This window comes from Pleurodeles waltl, chromosome 3_1 (assembly GCF_031143425.1).
Source record: "Pleurodeles waltl isolate 20211129_DDA chromosome 3_1, aPleWal1.hap1.20221129, whole genome shotgun sequence".
NCBI classification, from domain to species: domain Eukaryota; kingdom Metazoa; phylum Chordata; class Amphibia; order Caudata; family Salamandridae; genus Pleurodeles; species Pleurodeles waltl.
Genome location: NC_090440.1, coordinates 1874417034 through 1874432587, shown reverse-complemented (window position 1 = coordinate 1874432587; position 15554 = coordinate 1874417034). Strand labels below are relative to the sequence as shown.

The window sequence follows — 15554 nt, the reverse complement described above, 5'->3', positions numbered from 1 at the left end:
CCATCCATGAAACGGACTCAGATGAATTCGACGTCGACGAAACTGTGAGTAAGACGTCGAAAAGCACACAGCACAAGAAAATAGACAAGGCCCAGGGGACGCCACTGCCAACTGGCCATGGCTCAACCCATAAAGGTGACCGTCTATCGGCACCGAAAAAGGCCGAACCGGTGCCCAGATCGTCCGACTCGGGTCGAGACACAGGCACGCAACATTCTCGGGACCGAGAAAATGTTGCCGAAAAAGATCGACGCCGAGAAGGCAGAGCCGACACTGCTCGACGCAGAGACAGCGGCACCGAGGATGATCGACGCCGAGAAGGCTCGACTCCGAAAAAGAAGAGATTCGCCTCGGAGCCGAAAACAAAAAAGGACACAGTTTCGGTGCCAAAACAATCAGCAACTGAAACCACTACCGGCTCATATTCAGAGGAACATTCATTGTCCTCTCAAATGCGTAAACACAGGTTTGAAGAGGAGCTACAGACTACTGATGTAGACCATACACAAAAAAGGATCTTCATCCAGAGTGGAACGGGGAAGATTAGCACTCTTCCACCAATCAAGAGAAAAAGGAGACTAGAGTTCCAAACTGAACAACTAACACCACAAACAAAGGTGGCAAAGAAAGCAACTCCGCCACCCTCTCCTCCACCTGTAACTCAAATATCACCGGCACAAACTCCGTCACATTCACCGGCTCACACCACCATGAGCCAAGATGACCAAGATGCTTGGGACCTATACGACGCACCAGTGTCAGACAATAGCCCAGAGTCATACCCTACCAAGCCATCACCACCCGAGGACAGCACAGCGTATGCGCAGGTGGTAGCTAGGGCAGCAGAATTCCACAACGTGTCGCTACACACAGAACCTGTCGAGGATGACTTCCTTTTTAACACCCTCTCCTCCACCCATAGCAACTACCAAAGCCTGCCTATGCTTCCGGGAATGCTAAGGCACGCGAAGCAAATCTTCAAAGACCCCGTCAAGAGTAGAGCAATCACTCCAAGGGTAGAGAAGAAATATAAAGCACCTCCCACAGACCCTGCTTTTATCACCTCTCAACTGCCACCAGACTCAGTCGTGGTAGGAGCAGCTCGCAAACGAGCCAATTCACACACATCGGGCGATGCACCACCCCCGGATAAGGAAAGCCGAAAATTCGACGCAGCTGGGAAAAGAGTCGCTGTACAAGCTGCCAGCCAGTGGCGCATCGCCAACTCTCAGGCGCTCCTAGCGCGCTATGACAGAGCCCATTGGGATGAGATGCAGCATCTCATCGAGCATCTACCCAAGGAATTTCAGAAGCGGGCAAAACAAGTGGTTGAGGAGGGACAAAACATCTCCAATAACCAAATACGCTCCTCTATGGATGCAGCGGACACAGCTGCAAGAACAATAAACACTGCAGTTACCATCAGAAGGCACGCATGGTTGCGCACATCTGGCTTTAAGTCAGAAATACAGCAAGCAGTAGTCAATATGCCGTTCAACGAACAACAATTGTTCGGACCAGAGCTTGACACGGCGATTGAGAAGCTGAAAAAGGACACTGACACAGCCAAGGCCATGGGCGCGCTCTACTCCCCGCAGAGCAGAGGCACTTTCGGCACCTCCTGTAAAACAACATTCAGAGGAGGGTTTCGGGGTCAGGCCACACAAGCCAGCACCTCACAATCAACACCGTCTACCTACCAGGGACAGTACCAAAGGGGAGGGTTTCGAGGCCAGTACAGAGGAGGACAATTCCTGAGAAACCGGGGGAAATTTCAAAGCCCCAAAACCCCAACAACCAAACAGTGACTCACAGGTCACTCAACCCATCCACATAACACCAGTGGGGGGAAGACTAAGTCAGTTTTATCAATCATGGGTGAATATAACAACAGACACTTGGGTCTTAGCAATTATCCAACATGGTTATTGCATAGAATTTCTACAGATCCCTCCAAATATCCCACCCAAAACACAAAAAATGTCAAAACAGCATTTAGACCTCCTAGAAATAGAAGTTCAAGCACTACTGCAAAAAGAAGCAATAGAACTGGTACCATGTACAGAAATAAACACTGTATTTTCTAATACCCAAAAAGGACAAAACACTGAGGCCAATCTTAGATCTCAGAATACTAAACACCTACATCAAATCAGACCACTTTCACATGGTCACGCTACAAGAGGTGTTACCACTGCTAAAGCAACAAGATTACATGACAACCTTAGATCTCAAAGACGCGTATTTCCACATACCGATACATCCTTCGCACAGGAAATACCTAAGGTTTGTATTCAAGGGGATACACTATCAATTCAAGGTTTTACCGTTCGGTATAACAACAGCGCCAAGGGTGTTTACCAAATGCCTAGCAGTAGTAGCCGCACACATCAGAAGGCAGCAAATACACGTATTCCCGTATCTAGACGATTGGCTAATCAAGACCAACTCGCTAACAAAGTGTTCACAACACACAGAGTATGTCATACAAACCCTCTACAAACTCGGGTTCTCCCTCAACTACACAAAATCAAACACTGTGCCGTGCAAAATACAGCACTACTTAGGAGCGGTAATCAACACAACAAAAGGATTAGCCACTCCGAGTCCACAAAGGGTTCAACATTTTCACAAGGTCATACAGGCCATGTACCCAACACTAAAAATACAGGCAAAAGTGGTTTTAAAACTCCTAGGCATGATGTCCTCATGCATAGCCATTGTCCCAAACGCAAGACTGCACATGAGGCCCTTACAACAGTGCCTAGCATCACAATGGTCACATGCACAAGGTCACCTTCTAGATCTGGTGTTGATAGACCGCCAAACATACCTCTCGCTTCTATGGTGGAACAGTACAAATTTAAACAAAGGGCGGCCGTTCCAAGACCCAGTGCCACAATACGTAATAACAACAGATGCTTCCATGACAGGGTGGGGAGCACACCTCGATCACCACAGCATCCAAGGACAATGGGACGTACATCAAACAAAACTGCATATAAATCACCTCGAATTACTAGCAGTATTCCTGGCGCTAAAAGCATTTCAACCCATCATAACCCACAAATACGTTCTTGTCAAAACAGACAACATGACAACAATGTATTACATAAACAAGCAAGGGGGAACACACTCGACATAGCTATGTCTCCTAGCACAAAAGATATGGCAATGGGCAATTCACAACCACATTCGCCTAATAGCACAGTTTATTCCAGGGATCCAAAATCAACTAGCAGACAATCTCTCTCGAGATCACCAACAGGTCCACGAATGGAAGATTCACCCCCAAATCCTAAACACTTACTTCAAACTTTGGGGTACACCGCAAATAGACCTATTTGCCACAAAGGAGAACGCAAAATGCCGAGACTTCGCATCCAGCTACCCACACAGACAGTCTCAAGGCAATGCCCTATGGATGAACTGGTCAGGGATATTTGCATACGCTTTTCCCCCTCTCCCTCTCCTTCCATATCTAGTAAACAAATTGAGTCAAAACAAACTCAAACTCATATTAATAGCACCAACATGGGCAAGACAACCTTGGTACACAACACTACTAGACCTGTCAGTAGTACCACACGTCAAGTTACCCAACAGGCCAGATCTGTTAACACAACACAAACAGCAGATCAGGCATCCAAAGCCAGCATCGCTCAATCTAGCAATCTGGCTCCTGAAATCCTAGAATTCGGACATTTAAACCTCACTCAAGAATGTATGGAAGTCATAAAACAAGCTAGAAGGCCATCCACTAGACACTGCTATGCAAGCAAATGGAAAAGGTTTGTTTGCTACTGCCATAATAATCAAGTTCATCCATTACACGCATCCCCAAAAGATGTAGTGGGATACTTACTACACTTACAAAAGTCAAATCTAGCCTTCTCTTCCATAAAAATACACCTGGCAGCAATATCTGCATATCTGCAGATTACTCATTCAACTTCGCTGTTTAGGATACCCGTCATTAAAGCTTTTATGGAGGGCCTAAGAAGAATAATACCACCAAGAACACCACCAGTTCCTTCGTGGAACCTTAACATCGTCTTGACAAGACTCATGGGACCACCTTTTGAACCCATGCATTCTTGTGAAATACAATTCTTAACCTGGAAAGTTGCATTTCTCATTGCCATCACATCTCTAAGAAGAGTAAGTGAAATTCAGGCATTTACAATACAAGAACCTTTTATCCAAATACACAAAAATAAGGTTGTACTAAGAACCAATCCTAAATTCCTACCAAAGGTTATTTCACCGTTCCACTTAAATCAAACGGTAGAGTTACCAGTGTTCTTCCCACAGCCAGACTCAGTAGCTGAAAGGGCACTACATACATTAGATGTCAAAAGAGCACTAATGTACTACATCGACAGAACAAAGGAGGTTAGGAAAACAAAGCAACTGTTTATTGCATTTCAAAAATCTCATACAGGAAACCCAATATCAAAACAAGGTATAGCCAGATGGATAGTTAAATGCATCCAAACCTGCTATCTTAAAGCAAAGAGACAACTGCCCATTACACCAAGGGCACACTCAACCAGGAAAAAAGGCGCTACCATGGCATTCCTAGGAAATATTCCAATGCACGAAATATGTAAGGCAGCCACATGGTCCACGCCTCACACATTTACTAAACACTACTGTGTAGACGTGCTATCCGCACAACAGGCCACAGTAGGTCAAGCCGTACTGAGAACTTTGTTTCAGACTACTTCCACTCCTACAGGCTGAGCCACCGCTTTTGGGGAGATAACTGCTTACTAGTCTATGCACAACATGTGTATCTGCAGCAACAGATGCCATCGAACTGAAAATGTCACTTACCCAGTGTACATCTGTTCGTGGCATTGGTCGCTGCAGATTCACATGTGCCCACCCGCCTCCCCGGGAGCCTGTAGCCGTCGGAAGTTATCTTCAACATTTGTATATATATATTACTTAACCTTAATTTGTACATACTTATTCTTTCCATTGCATGGGCACTATTACTAACACACACAACTACTACCTCACCCTCTGCGGGGAAAACAATCTAAGATGGAGCTGACGCCCATGCGCAATGGAAGCAAAGAGGAGGAGTCCCTCGGTCTCGTGACTCGAAAGACTTCTTCGAAGAAAAACAACTTGTAACACTCCGACCCAACACCAGATGGCGAACTATGCACAACATGTGAATCTGCAGCGACCAATGCCACGAACAGATGTACACTGGGTAAGTGACATTTTCATTTTTGGCGACGCTCTATGAATACTAAAAAAAAGAATCCATCAGGGGATTTTTCCCCTTTTGATGTTGCCTTTATCACCGCTATAATATCTGCATGAATCGTTTGATGTAGTCACAGCAGCAACCTTTCAGATTGCCACTGCTGTTTTGCAGCTAGGTCAGCCACAAAGTTGCAGTTAGCATGAACTATTTCACTGTTATGGGTCATGTTATGTTGTACCTGGAGAAAGGTAGCTTATCACTTATGGCTCACTGTGCCACTGGATTCAAGCTAGCCTGGCTGATGAGGGGTGATACCCTGAAACCGGTCTCAGGATGCTTGTTTCTGGTCCAGAGAGGACCTGGCCTGGCAGTTCAGGCTGGATTATTTCCATGGGGACAGGGTCAAGACTGATTTGCACATGCCTGGGTCCAAACTGGGGTGGCATGGGGAGCAAAACAGATGTATTCAACCCCGATCTGTGACTGGGGTGAATGTTGATGTGTTCCACATTCCGTCCATCATCTGTTCTTTTTGCCTCCAACTGAATGACTGGCCAAAAGACTGCCCGCCTTATCCCCTTCCACATACCACTTTCTTCTACCTGTGCGGCGGATGTGTTTCACTATTCGATTACATATGTTGCACACCTTATGGCACTGCCTGTCCCAGTCCCCCAAGGGTTTCGAATCAACAGACAGTACTGCCTTCTGTTTCTCCAATGCTGCTTCTTGGCGAGTCAAAACTCTGCAGATACTAACTGAGGAGGCCATGCCTACCCCTCGGAGTACCACCTTCATGTCATCCCATTCCATCGTCCTGCTATCAGGACGATCCCACTTATGATGATAGTAGTCTGTCAGAGCTTACACGAGGGTAGCCGGGAACGCCTGGTCTAATAGTACGTCTGGGTTCAGTCTAGAGTCCCAAGCCTGATATTGTCTTGGTCAAGGTTAATGTCCGGAGGTTTCATTCTTAGTTTCGGCAGTGACCTATCTGTCCATCAAACACACAGTCACCAGCAAGGGTCACTTCTGTGTTGGCTGGCAGTGTTGTCTCTGAGAATTAGACAAACCCTAGAAGCAAATGAGGATTCAAACTAAAATGTTGAGGAAATCATAATATGTTATGCACTAAGAAATGAAACCTGTTTCTGGGTATTCCATTTAGAGGCCTCTCTGGTCCTGTTAAATGCTATAAAAAAAGTACTCAATATAAAAGTCTGATTCACAAATTAATGTTAAGAGTACGAGAAGTGGTGTTACAGAGGTACTCTTAAGTACTTTTACATAGCTTTGTAAATCGGCTTTGGAAAGGGCACAGTTCATTATATTTGTACTACTAGTTGTGAATATAATGTTTATGAATATGACCTAAATATTTAATTTTAATCGTGTTTTAAATGGTTTGGAGCCTAAGTTCACAAAAAAATGTTAAAGTATTGTAAGAGTACTCTTACATGCCTTTGTAAATCTCCTCTTTTGTGTTTATGGCAATATTTAAACCTTAGCTACTAAAGTGAACAACCACATTGGGCATTGTCTTCAAATGTTTTTGAAGACTTTTGCTGAAACGTAGTGAGTTTTAATGTTTGTGAATTTTGGTGTCTTATGTGAATGAATGTTTCTGGCTTCTCTACAATATAGAGTTCTTCTTTTTGGGTTAGGTATCCATGGCTGCAGCTCATGGAACATCTTCGGCCCCCACTGTGACCTTAGTCCAGCTTCCAAACGGGCAGACCGTTCAAGTACATGGCGTAATTCAAGCAGCCCAGCCATCTGTTATTCAGTCCCCACAGGTCCAAACAGTCCAAGTAAGTTCGGCAAATTGATAATACATTTAAAATGCCATTTGGTCCTTCGAGGATGATTTGTGCCGTATTTCTTAAAGCCTTTTGTTTATTGTGGTACACCACTATTGCATGCAAACGGTCTTTTTTATACTGAAGGACCAAGTATCATTGCTATATTATGACCAGTGGAATATTTTGACCGATGTAAACAATATGTTGAATCACCTAAATTATTTTTGACGAGAATGATCCACAGTTGGAAGCATTTCAGACGTGCAAAGTAATATGTTTATTCTTTCATAATTCACAGGTGTGTATAAAGAAGTTAATTGAAACCACCAAAAATATCATCCATCTAATGTGTGCATTTTGTTTCCAACACCATAGAAAGCTGTGTGGTTCTGTGAATAGTATTTGTTCTGACGTTGCCTCCTTTCAAAATGTAGCACTTAAGAAATTGCTCATAAATGAAGGAAATGCCATAAACCGTTCCTTTCATCCATTGCTTCACATAAGGTTTAGAAATAGGAGTTTGAAGTAATACGTTTCCTCAAAGAATTAAAAGAAAACCTTGTTCCTGTTGAGAGTATTATAAGTAAGTAAACAATTTAAAAATATTTTTTAATGTTAACAGTCGGCAAATAGTGGATATCATACCCCTCTTGTGTAGCTTCACTGTCATGCTAAAAGTTGAAGGATAAAGATCCACTTCCCTGTGAAAATAAAGAGTTTTTAACTGTCGGTGCTGCGTGTTGTGCCTACGATTGGCAACATTTATTTCCTTTTTTATTTATACAGTAAATCCATTGAGTCAAATTGACATCTAGCGCTATTGGTTGAAAACGCTAATGAACTACCCTCCCCTTTCTTTTCTTTTTTTTTTTTTTTTTTTTAAACAAATTTAAACTTCAGAGACAGACAGCCTTCCGTTCAAGCAGTGTAGGGTCAGGGTTCTCCCACCTGAGGTCCCCCGAAACACATTTGCCTTTCTAAAGCGTTTTTTTTTTTTAATTTTAAAAGCTGTGTCCTCTTCTTTGTGCAGTAAATAGCTTTTTTTTCTCAGTGTTTTCCTCTCAGGTGTTTTATGAGAGATGCTCCTCATGTAAGAAATCGTGGGAGGTCAAAAACAGCATTGATGTAATCTGCCTCCCAGATTCTCACCCCATCACGAGATGTAAAATCTGTCTGAAAATTTCTTACAGGTGAGTCAGGAATAGAGAGGGAGTTCACCTTAGTGCAAAAGAGGGGAAAGCTGGCTGTTCCGCCTGCCGATCCACTAGCTCTGGATGGATAAAAGAGTTTTCTATCTTCTTCAGCCTCTGGTGGGGCCAAGTCGCCAACCCCTTCACAAAAGCGCCCAACTGTCTAAAGAACCCACTACCACCAAACATATAATTATTTTTGTTTTGTAGGGTGCCTAAGGTACCACACCTGGGGGAGGAGGCCCACTGGCTCATGCGGGAGCACCTTGAGACTGCAACATTCTCCAGTCCCCCAATCCCCACGCACCCCATGGCTAGGGGCTCAGGATATTCGCTACCCTGCCTCCTTCTGTATGCTTTTAAAAATATTTTCAGGACTGTGGTGACCGGAAACACTTGTCTTCATGTTGCAGCCACCAATCACATTGCTGGTTCCCATAGGACTCCTGCAGTACTATTAAATCTGAATACTTTTTGCTGGTTTTTTACATGGGAGTCCTACGGCAAAGGATATCTATACATTTTGAACCTTAATTTCTCAAACGGCTGAACAGATTTGCACCAAATCACAAACTGCTTGCTTTCTGGCTAAATTTCTAGCTTTCTGCAGAATTTGGTGTAATTCTGTGCAGCCTTTTTCAGGTCGCGCGTGCAAGCGCTTTGACCTGTTGATAGTATTGTGGGCTTTTACCCACGCCCTTGTCACACCCTTTTCTTTCACTCGTTCCGGAGCCTGCATTTAAAAAATCACTTGATCTCATTGGTAAATGCTTTACGTTTATCCCACCTTGAGGCTATTTTTGTCACGCCTTGCAGACTGCCCCTACGACATGGATTATTGCATAATGGCGAATATACTTCAACGTGGGCAAACTATTTCTTCTGTCTCTTGCCTTCATGCTGCATGGTGGCCATGGCGCTCACAGCGCAATCAGACACAACAGTGTGAACTCGATCGGCTGTATTGAAGGGCTGGTCACATTGTTCACAGTTACCTAACCAGAGTAATTTCTTGTGGCTCTCCCCTTAAAACACTTCAACTTGGTGAATGCTTTATGCAAAACAGAAATCTTCGAAGTGAAAGTGGCTCTCCCAGCATGGCGGGAGAGCTGATACTGCAGTATTCGCTGCACTTGGGAAAACTCAACCCATAATGCTTTGCAGGGCATTACATTTACAAAACATTTTTGCTCATAATTCAGCCTGTGGTGGCCCTAGGCCAATGGTACCACCACCAAAACATTCACAACAACGTACGTTTTCTGTCTACATCATATTTGGGTCCCTACACTGTTAGTGGGGACCCCAAAATAATAACTCCTCCCACCATTTAGTGTCCTAACGCTGGGAGGTGCTTTGTGTTTTAAGAGCCTTTATTGTAATATTATTGTTATAGGCCTGTTAGCCCTGAATATATGTAATGCAATATGCCCTCCAGGGCTAAATATGTGGTTACACTGTATTTTGCCATTTTCTTTTTGTGCTGTTATGCCTGCTAGGGGCTAACTATATAGTTACATCAACATGTTTCTTACAAATGCTGTTTTCATTGTCTTATCCTCTAGGGGCTGTTGTAAGCATTACAGTCATATCAACATATTAAAATATTCGTGGCACGGAAACTTGTCCCATAATGCTTTGCATGGTATTACTTGTATGAAACATTTCTCGTCATAATTCATTCAGCCTGTGGTGGTCCTGAGGCGATGGGGCGACCTTCAAAACAGTGACAACACTGTGCTGTTTCTGTCTACATCATCTTTGGATCGCTACACTATGTTGGTGGCGACTGCAAAATAATAACCTGTACCACCATTCATTATCTTTTTTAGCTTTCTCATGGCTGAAACTTTTGCTTTACAGCTGAGAGAAGTTATGTTTTATGGGCTTTGTTTGTAATATCATTGCAGTACTCCAGCTAAACCTAAAAATGTGTAATATACTGTGCCTTCTAGGGGCTACATGTATGGTTACACTGCATTACTTTCTCCCATTCTTTCTTCTTTCTTTCTACATCATCTCTTGTTCTCCACATTAGTTTAGTGAGAACCCCAAAATAATAACTCCCCCCACCATCAGTGTCTCTTAAGATTTCTCATGCCTACAACTTTTGTTTTACACCTGGGAGAAGTTTTGTTTTAAAGGCTTTGTTTGTAATATCATTGCAGTAGGCATACTAGCCCTAAAAATGCAATTTGGGGGCTACATATATGGTTACACAATATTACCTTCTCCTGTTTTTTGCATAGGGTTATCCCGTTTAGTGGCTAACAATATGGTTACATGACCATGTTGCTTACAAATTATATGTTTGTTATGGTGCTCTCTAGGGGCAGTTTTGAGCATTACAGTCCAGTACCAAAAACTGATTATGATAAAGCCTTATATGATAATTGTATATGTTTGAATAATCTCTCCTTATTAAAGTTATGACCATAATTCGGGCCAATTTAACATCCTTATTACACTATGACTGTTTGAACACTCTTGTTACGTTTGGGTGACGCTTCTAGTTTATTTTTCCTCTGCAGCTGTCTTGTGTCTTTTTTGGGGGTATTGTGTTAGCCAGCCAGCAACTCTGGTGTTGGGGTGGTGAAAGTTGTATTCTATTGGAATGGGCATGGCAGATTTAAATTAAAATGCTAAATGGCAACATTTTCATTTTTTGCTGCAGATAGAGAAAGAAGGTAAATGGAAGTGCTTTAGTTCAACGCAGGGCCACTGGAATTATATGGCACGAAATTATGAGGCAGGGTTGACCAATTTATGTTGCAAGAAAAGTCGTTATGTATTTACAATGCCAGTAGCTCTATCTCAAGCAAATGTGAGACCTATTACTTTGCAAATGCTTGTTTCTGTATTGCTGTCTAATGTTTCCTATGGAAATTGGATGGGACAAAGTGTTTTAGGACCCCCATTTCTTTGTTTCCCTCTTGATGGGTGACCCTGAAGCTTTCCTGGCAGGAACTGATTTTTTGGAAAGTTTTGAGAAGAAATTTCAAACTGTGTCAAAGTTATTTGCAAAACAGAAAGCGCCTTTCCTATGTCTGGAAACTGACTTGCGCATAACTACATAGTGGTGACCGCACGCCAAAGGTATCTTCAAACTTCCATTAAAATGGAACTGTCGTACATGGCTCTTTCTTTTGAAATCCCTGGGCATTGGCTAAAAGAGTACTACCTTTGGTAGATGTGTGTGTACATCAAATCCTACGTGGACACAACTAAAGACACAAGAACATCTGACCAACTTTTTGCCACCTTTGGATGCCCAGACCCCGACCAGTCTCTGCGTAAATGGAGCAATTCCTGCAGCCTCTTGGCGTGCATAACTTTCTGCTATAAAAAAGTGAAACGTCTTATGGTAGGTAGAAGCATATCAGCTGCCCACTAAGCTGGTGTAAGCCTCTCACAAAGCTCCCTCCAGCCCTGATTATACCTGAGGCCACTCAGTTAGTTCATCCTATTCGGAGCACCATATGTCAACCCAGCAGGAAGACTTCATGATGGCATTACATCTCAAGAACGCCTACCTCCACATCCCTATTCAGCCCGCTCACATCACTCTCTTGAATTTGTGATCTGCACTACCCTGCCACTTGGGGGTCACTACTGCTCCTAAGGGTTTTACCAAGTGTCAGATGTGGTGGCTACACAGAGCAGGCATCTGCATCTTCCCATATCTCGATGATTGGCTGATCAAGGGCAGCAGCAGCCAACAATGCCCGGCATGCACTAACACAATGCTAAACCTCTTTCACAGCTTAAGAGTTCACAGTAAACTCAAAGAAGTCCCACCTCCATCCCCAACAGACCCAGCCTTTCCTGAGGTCAGTGTTGAACTTTATCACAAGGAACGCATACCACAACTAGCAAGGAGTAATTACATTTCAACAGCGGCTGCCTCTTTTCCAGTCTGGTCATCTCTTGGCTGTATGAACTGTAATGAAGATCTTGGGTTTGTAGGCATCTTGCACAGATATTGTGCCCCTCACCAGAGTGCACATGCTCCCACTCCAAGAGAGCATCTCAAAATAACGGTCAGATAAGGCTCAATGGACAAAGATCAACACTCAGCACTGTCTGCAATAATTGATCAGCAACAACCTGTTGCCCGGCAGGTCTTTTTTCAACCCTCTTTTGCAGGTGACTACTACCACCAATACATCATTCATTAGGTAGGGTACACATCTTAAAGAAGCACAAGGTGGGGAAGAACACATCAACTATCTGGAGCTCATGGCCTTTTATTCATTTGTGTGCAACAAGGTGGTCTTTTAAAGAAAGGACAACACAACAGTAATGTACTGCATTCAGAAGCATGGATGTATTATCTGCTCCCACCTGTGTGTTCTAACACAAGATATTAGACACTGGGCTATCTACCTAAGATCCGTCTTATGGTGGAACATCTTCCAGGGTTGGACGAAGACATTGTGGACCTGTTAAAGAGGGGCATCAGGAAGTCAACAAGTAGGAACTTCACTCTCACGTTTTTCCCAGGTACTTACAGCAGACAGCATACCCATCTGTCTGCCTCTTTGCCAAACCAAAAAATGCAAAATGCACAAGCTTCACCTCAAGGTACCCAGACCCACATGAACTGTTCAGGGATATTTCCCTATGTTATTCCGCCTCTACCGCTCATCCTCAACGTGGTGAAGAAGATGAGGCAAGTCCATCAGAGGAAAGAGTTACTTATGTTTGGTATAGATATTTTGTCTTCTTGTGGATTCCTCACCACCCTACCTCCTCCACTGAGTTAGTGGCAAGATTATTAGGATTCCAGGGTATTCAAACCTATCATATTGTCATTGATGATCTTTTTGCTCCTCTGCCCATACCTTGATGGGTTCCAGGAAAAATATCAGGTGCTGATGCCTAGAATGCCCATTAGTGCTATACATACTCCAGCGTTGTCATATCCTTAATGGGTGGAGTTGCCATGGAAGCTGACTGTCGCATCTAGCAGTAATAATGAACTATTGCTGGACAAAAAAGTTCCATGTCCAGTGTTCACTTTTAGGATATTTATAAGGTGAGGCGCCTGTAAGATGATGTCTTTTAGAAATATCATTGCTGAGGGTAAGCAACTTTTTCTTTTCAATACTTTCATTGGGTTGTATGCAACATTAAAAACAAAAGAAACAATCAGTTAACCACAATCAGAGTGTCCTTATCAAAGAAATGGAAGACACTAGTTCGGACATTAGGAGCACTCAACATACAAGCACGTTTAATATCAGTAAGCATTAACAATGAAAAGGCAAACATCTGGTGTCTCGCTGTATCATTATAACAGAATAAAAAAAGGGAAAAAAACAGATCAGATCTCCTTCAAAAGTGTCAATCAAGTTAAATGCTATCCTTTGATCCCAGACCTTGGTAAACCTCAGGGAACAACCGTGTTCAGAAAATATGGCCATTTATGCTGTCATACATCTGCTCAAGATAAAGCACCAAGTCCTAGTTTTTGTGGTTTCTTCACTGCCCCATAGCTTGGCAGTGTCTTCTCTTGTAAACAGACCCTTAGCTCAGAATTCTTTAGGGTGATCATTCCAGATATCCAGTAATATTATATTCATGATTAATTCAGTGGGAGTGCTAATGAGGTGTACATGCTTGAATCCTTCCCCGTCGTCGAGATGGGAGTCCACGGTGTAATACAGAAGCTATGCCCAATTGCATAAAAACACTACATGCATTAGGCCTTTGTCTTAGAAACATATCACAGTCATTTTGTAAAAATGTACCATACTCTAGAAACAACCAATCAGGTTACACCATCCTCTAGAACCCTCCTGTGAGGAGCTGCCTTCCCTCAGATTTTCCACTGCATGTCGTGCTGAGGATTCTCCTCTCAGTTCTGCTCAGTGTTCTCTCAGATATACTTTCTGAGGTGTTTGGATTGACTTTTTCTTCAGAAATTCTCATCATTTGGGTACTTCAAACTGACAACCGTGTCAGACACCTAAAAAGTGGCTTTTTAAAGCCTGTGCTACCTGCATAAAGAAGAGGCTACATGTGGATGACCAGCATAAGGACTGTGTAGGAAGTTGGCTCTGTATGCACTATTTCAAAGTAAGGAATAGTATGCACAGAGTCCAAGGGTTCCCCTTAGAGGTAAGATAGTGGCAAAAAGAGATAATACTAATGCTCTGTTTTGTGGTAGTGTGGTCGAGCAGTAGGCTTATCAAAGGAGTAGTGTTAAGCATTTGTTGTACATACACACAGGCAATAAATGAGGAACACACACTCCGAGACAAATCCAGCCAATAGGTTTTGTTATAGAAAAATATATTTTCTTAGTTTATTTTAAGAACCACAGGTTCAAATTCTACATGTAATATCTAATTTGAAAGGTATTGCAGGTAAGTACTTTAGGAACTTTGAATAATTACAGTAGCATATATACTTTTCACATAAAACACAATAAGCTGTTTTAAAAGTGGACAGTGCAATTTTCACAGTTCCTGGGGGAGGTAAAGTAATGTTAGTTTTTGCAGGTAGGTAAACCACCTACGGGGTTAAGATTGGGGTCCAAGGTAGCCCACCGTTGGGGGTTCAGAGCAACCCCAAAGTTACCACACCAGCAGCTCAGGGCCGGTCAGGTGCAGAGGTCAAAGTGGTGCCCAAAACGCATAGGCTTCAATGGAGAAGGGGGTGCCCCGGTTCCAGTCTGCCAGCAGGTAAGTACCCGCGTCTTCGGAGGGCAGACCAGGGGGGTTTTGTAGGGCACCGGGGGGGACACAAGCTCACACAAAAAGTACACCCTCAGCGGCACTGGGGCGGCCGGGTGCAGTGCAGAAACAAGCGTCGCGTTTCCAATGTAAATCAATGGGAGACCAAGGGGTCTCTTCAGCGGTGCAGGCAGGCAAGGGGCGGGGGCTCCTTGGGGTAGCCACCACCTGGGCAAGGGAGAGGGCCTCCTGGGGTCACTCCTGCACTGAAGTTCCGAACCTTCAGGTGCTGGGGGTTGCGGGTGCAGGGTCTTTTCCAGCCGTCGGGATTTTAGAGTCAGGCAGTCGCAGTCAGGGGGAGCCTGGGGATTCCCTCTGCAGGCGTCGCTGTGGGGGCTCAGGGGGGACAACTTTGGTTTCTCGGAGTCGCCGGAGGGTCCTCCCTGAGGTGTTGTTTCTCCACCAGTCGAGTCGGGGTCGCCGGGTGCAGTGTTGCAAGTCTCACGCTTCTTGCGGGGATTGCAGGGGTCTTTAAATCTGCTCCTCTGGATACAAAGTTGCAGTCTTTGTTGAACAGGGCCGCTGTTCTCAGGAGTTTTTTGGTCTCTTGGAAGCAGGGCAGTCCTCTGAGGATTCAGAGGTCGCTGGTCCTGGAGAA

General features: G+C 43.8%; 1 protein-coding gene across 4 annotated transcripts in view; it reads left to right on the top strand.

The window, feature by feature from the left end:
* CREB1 (cAMP responsive element binding protein 1) overlaps window positions 1–15554 on the top strand; it is a 342075-nt gene that overhangs the window by 101554 nt on the left and 224967 nt on the right. For 3 of the 4 annotated variants that reach the window (XM_069225968.1, XM_069225967.1, XM_069225970.1), the window contains one exon: window positions 6889–7035. In XM_069225968.1, the coding sequence (XP_069082069.1) occupies window positions 6889–7035 (147 nt within the window). Of the gene's footprint in view, window positions 1–6868; window positions 7036–15554 lie in introns of all 4 variants that reach the window. The other variant, XM_069225969.1, reaches the window with a different exon arrangement.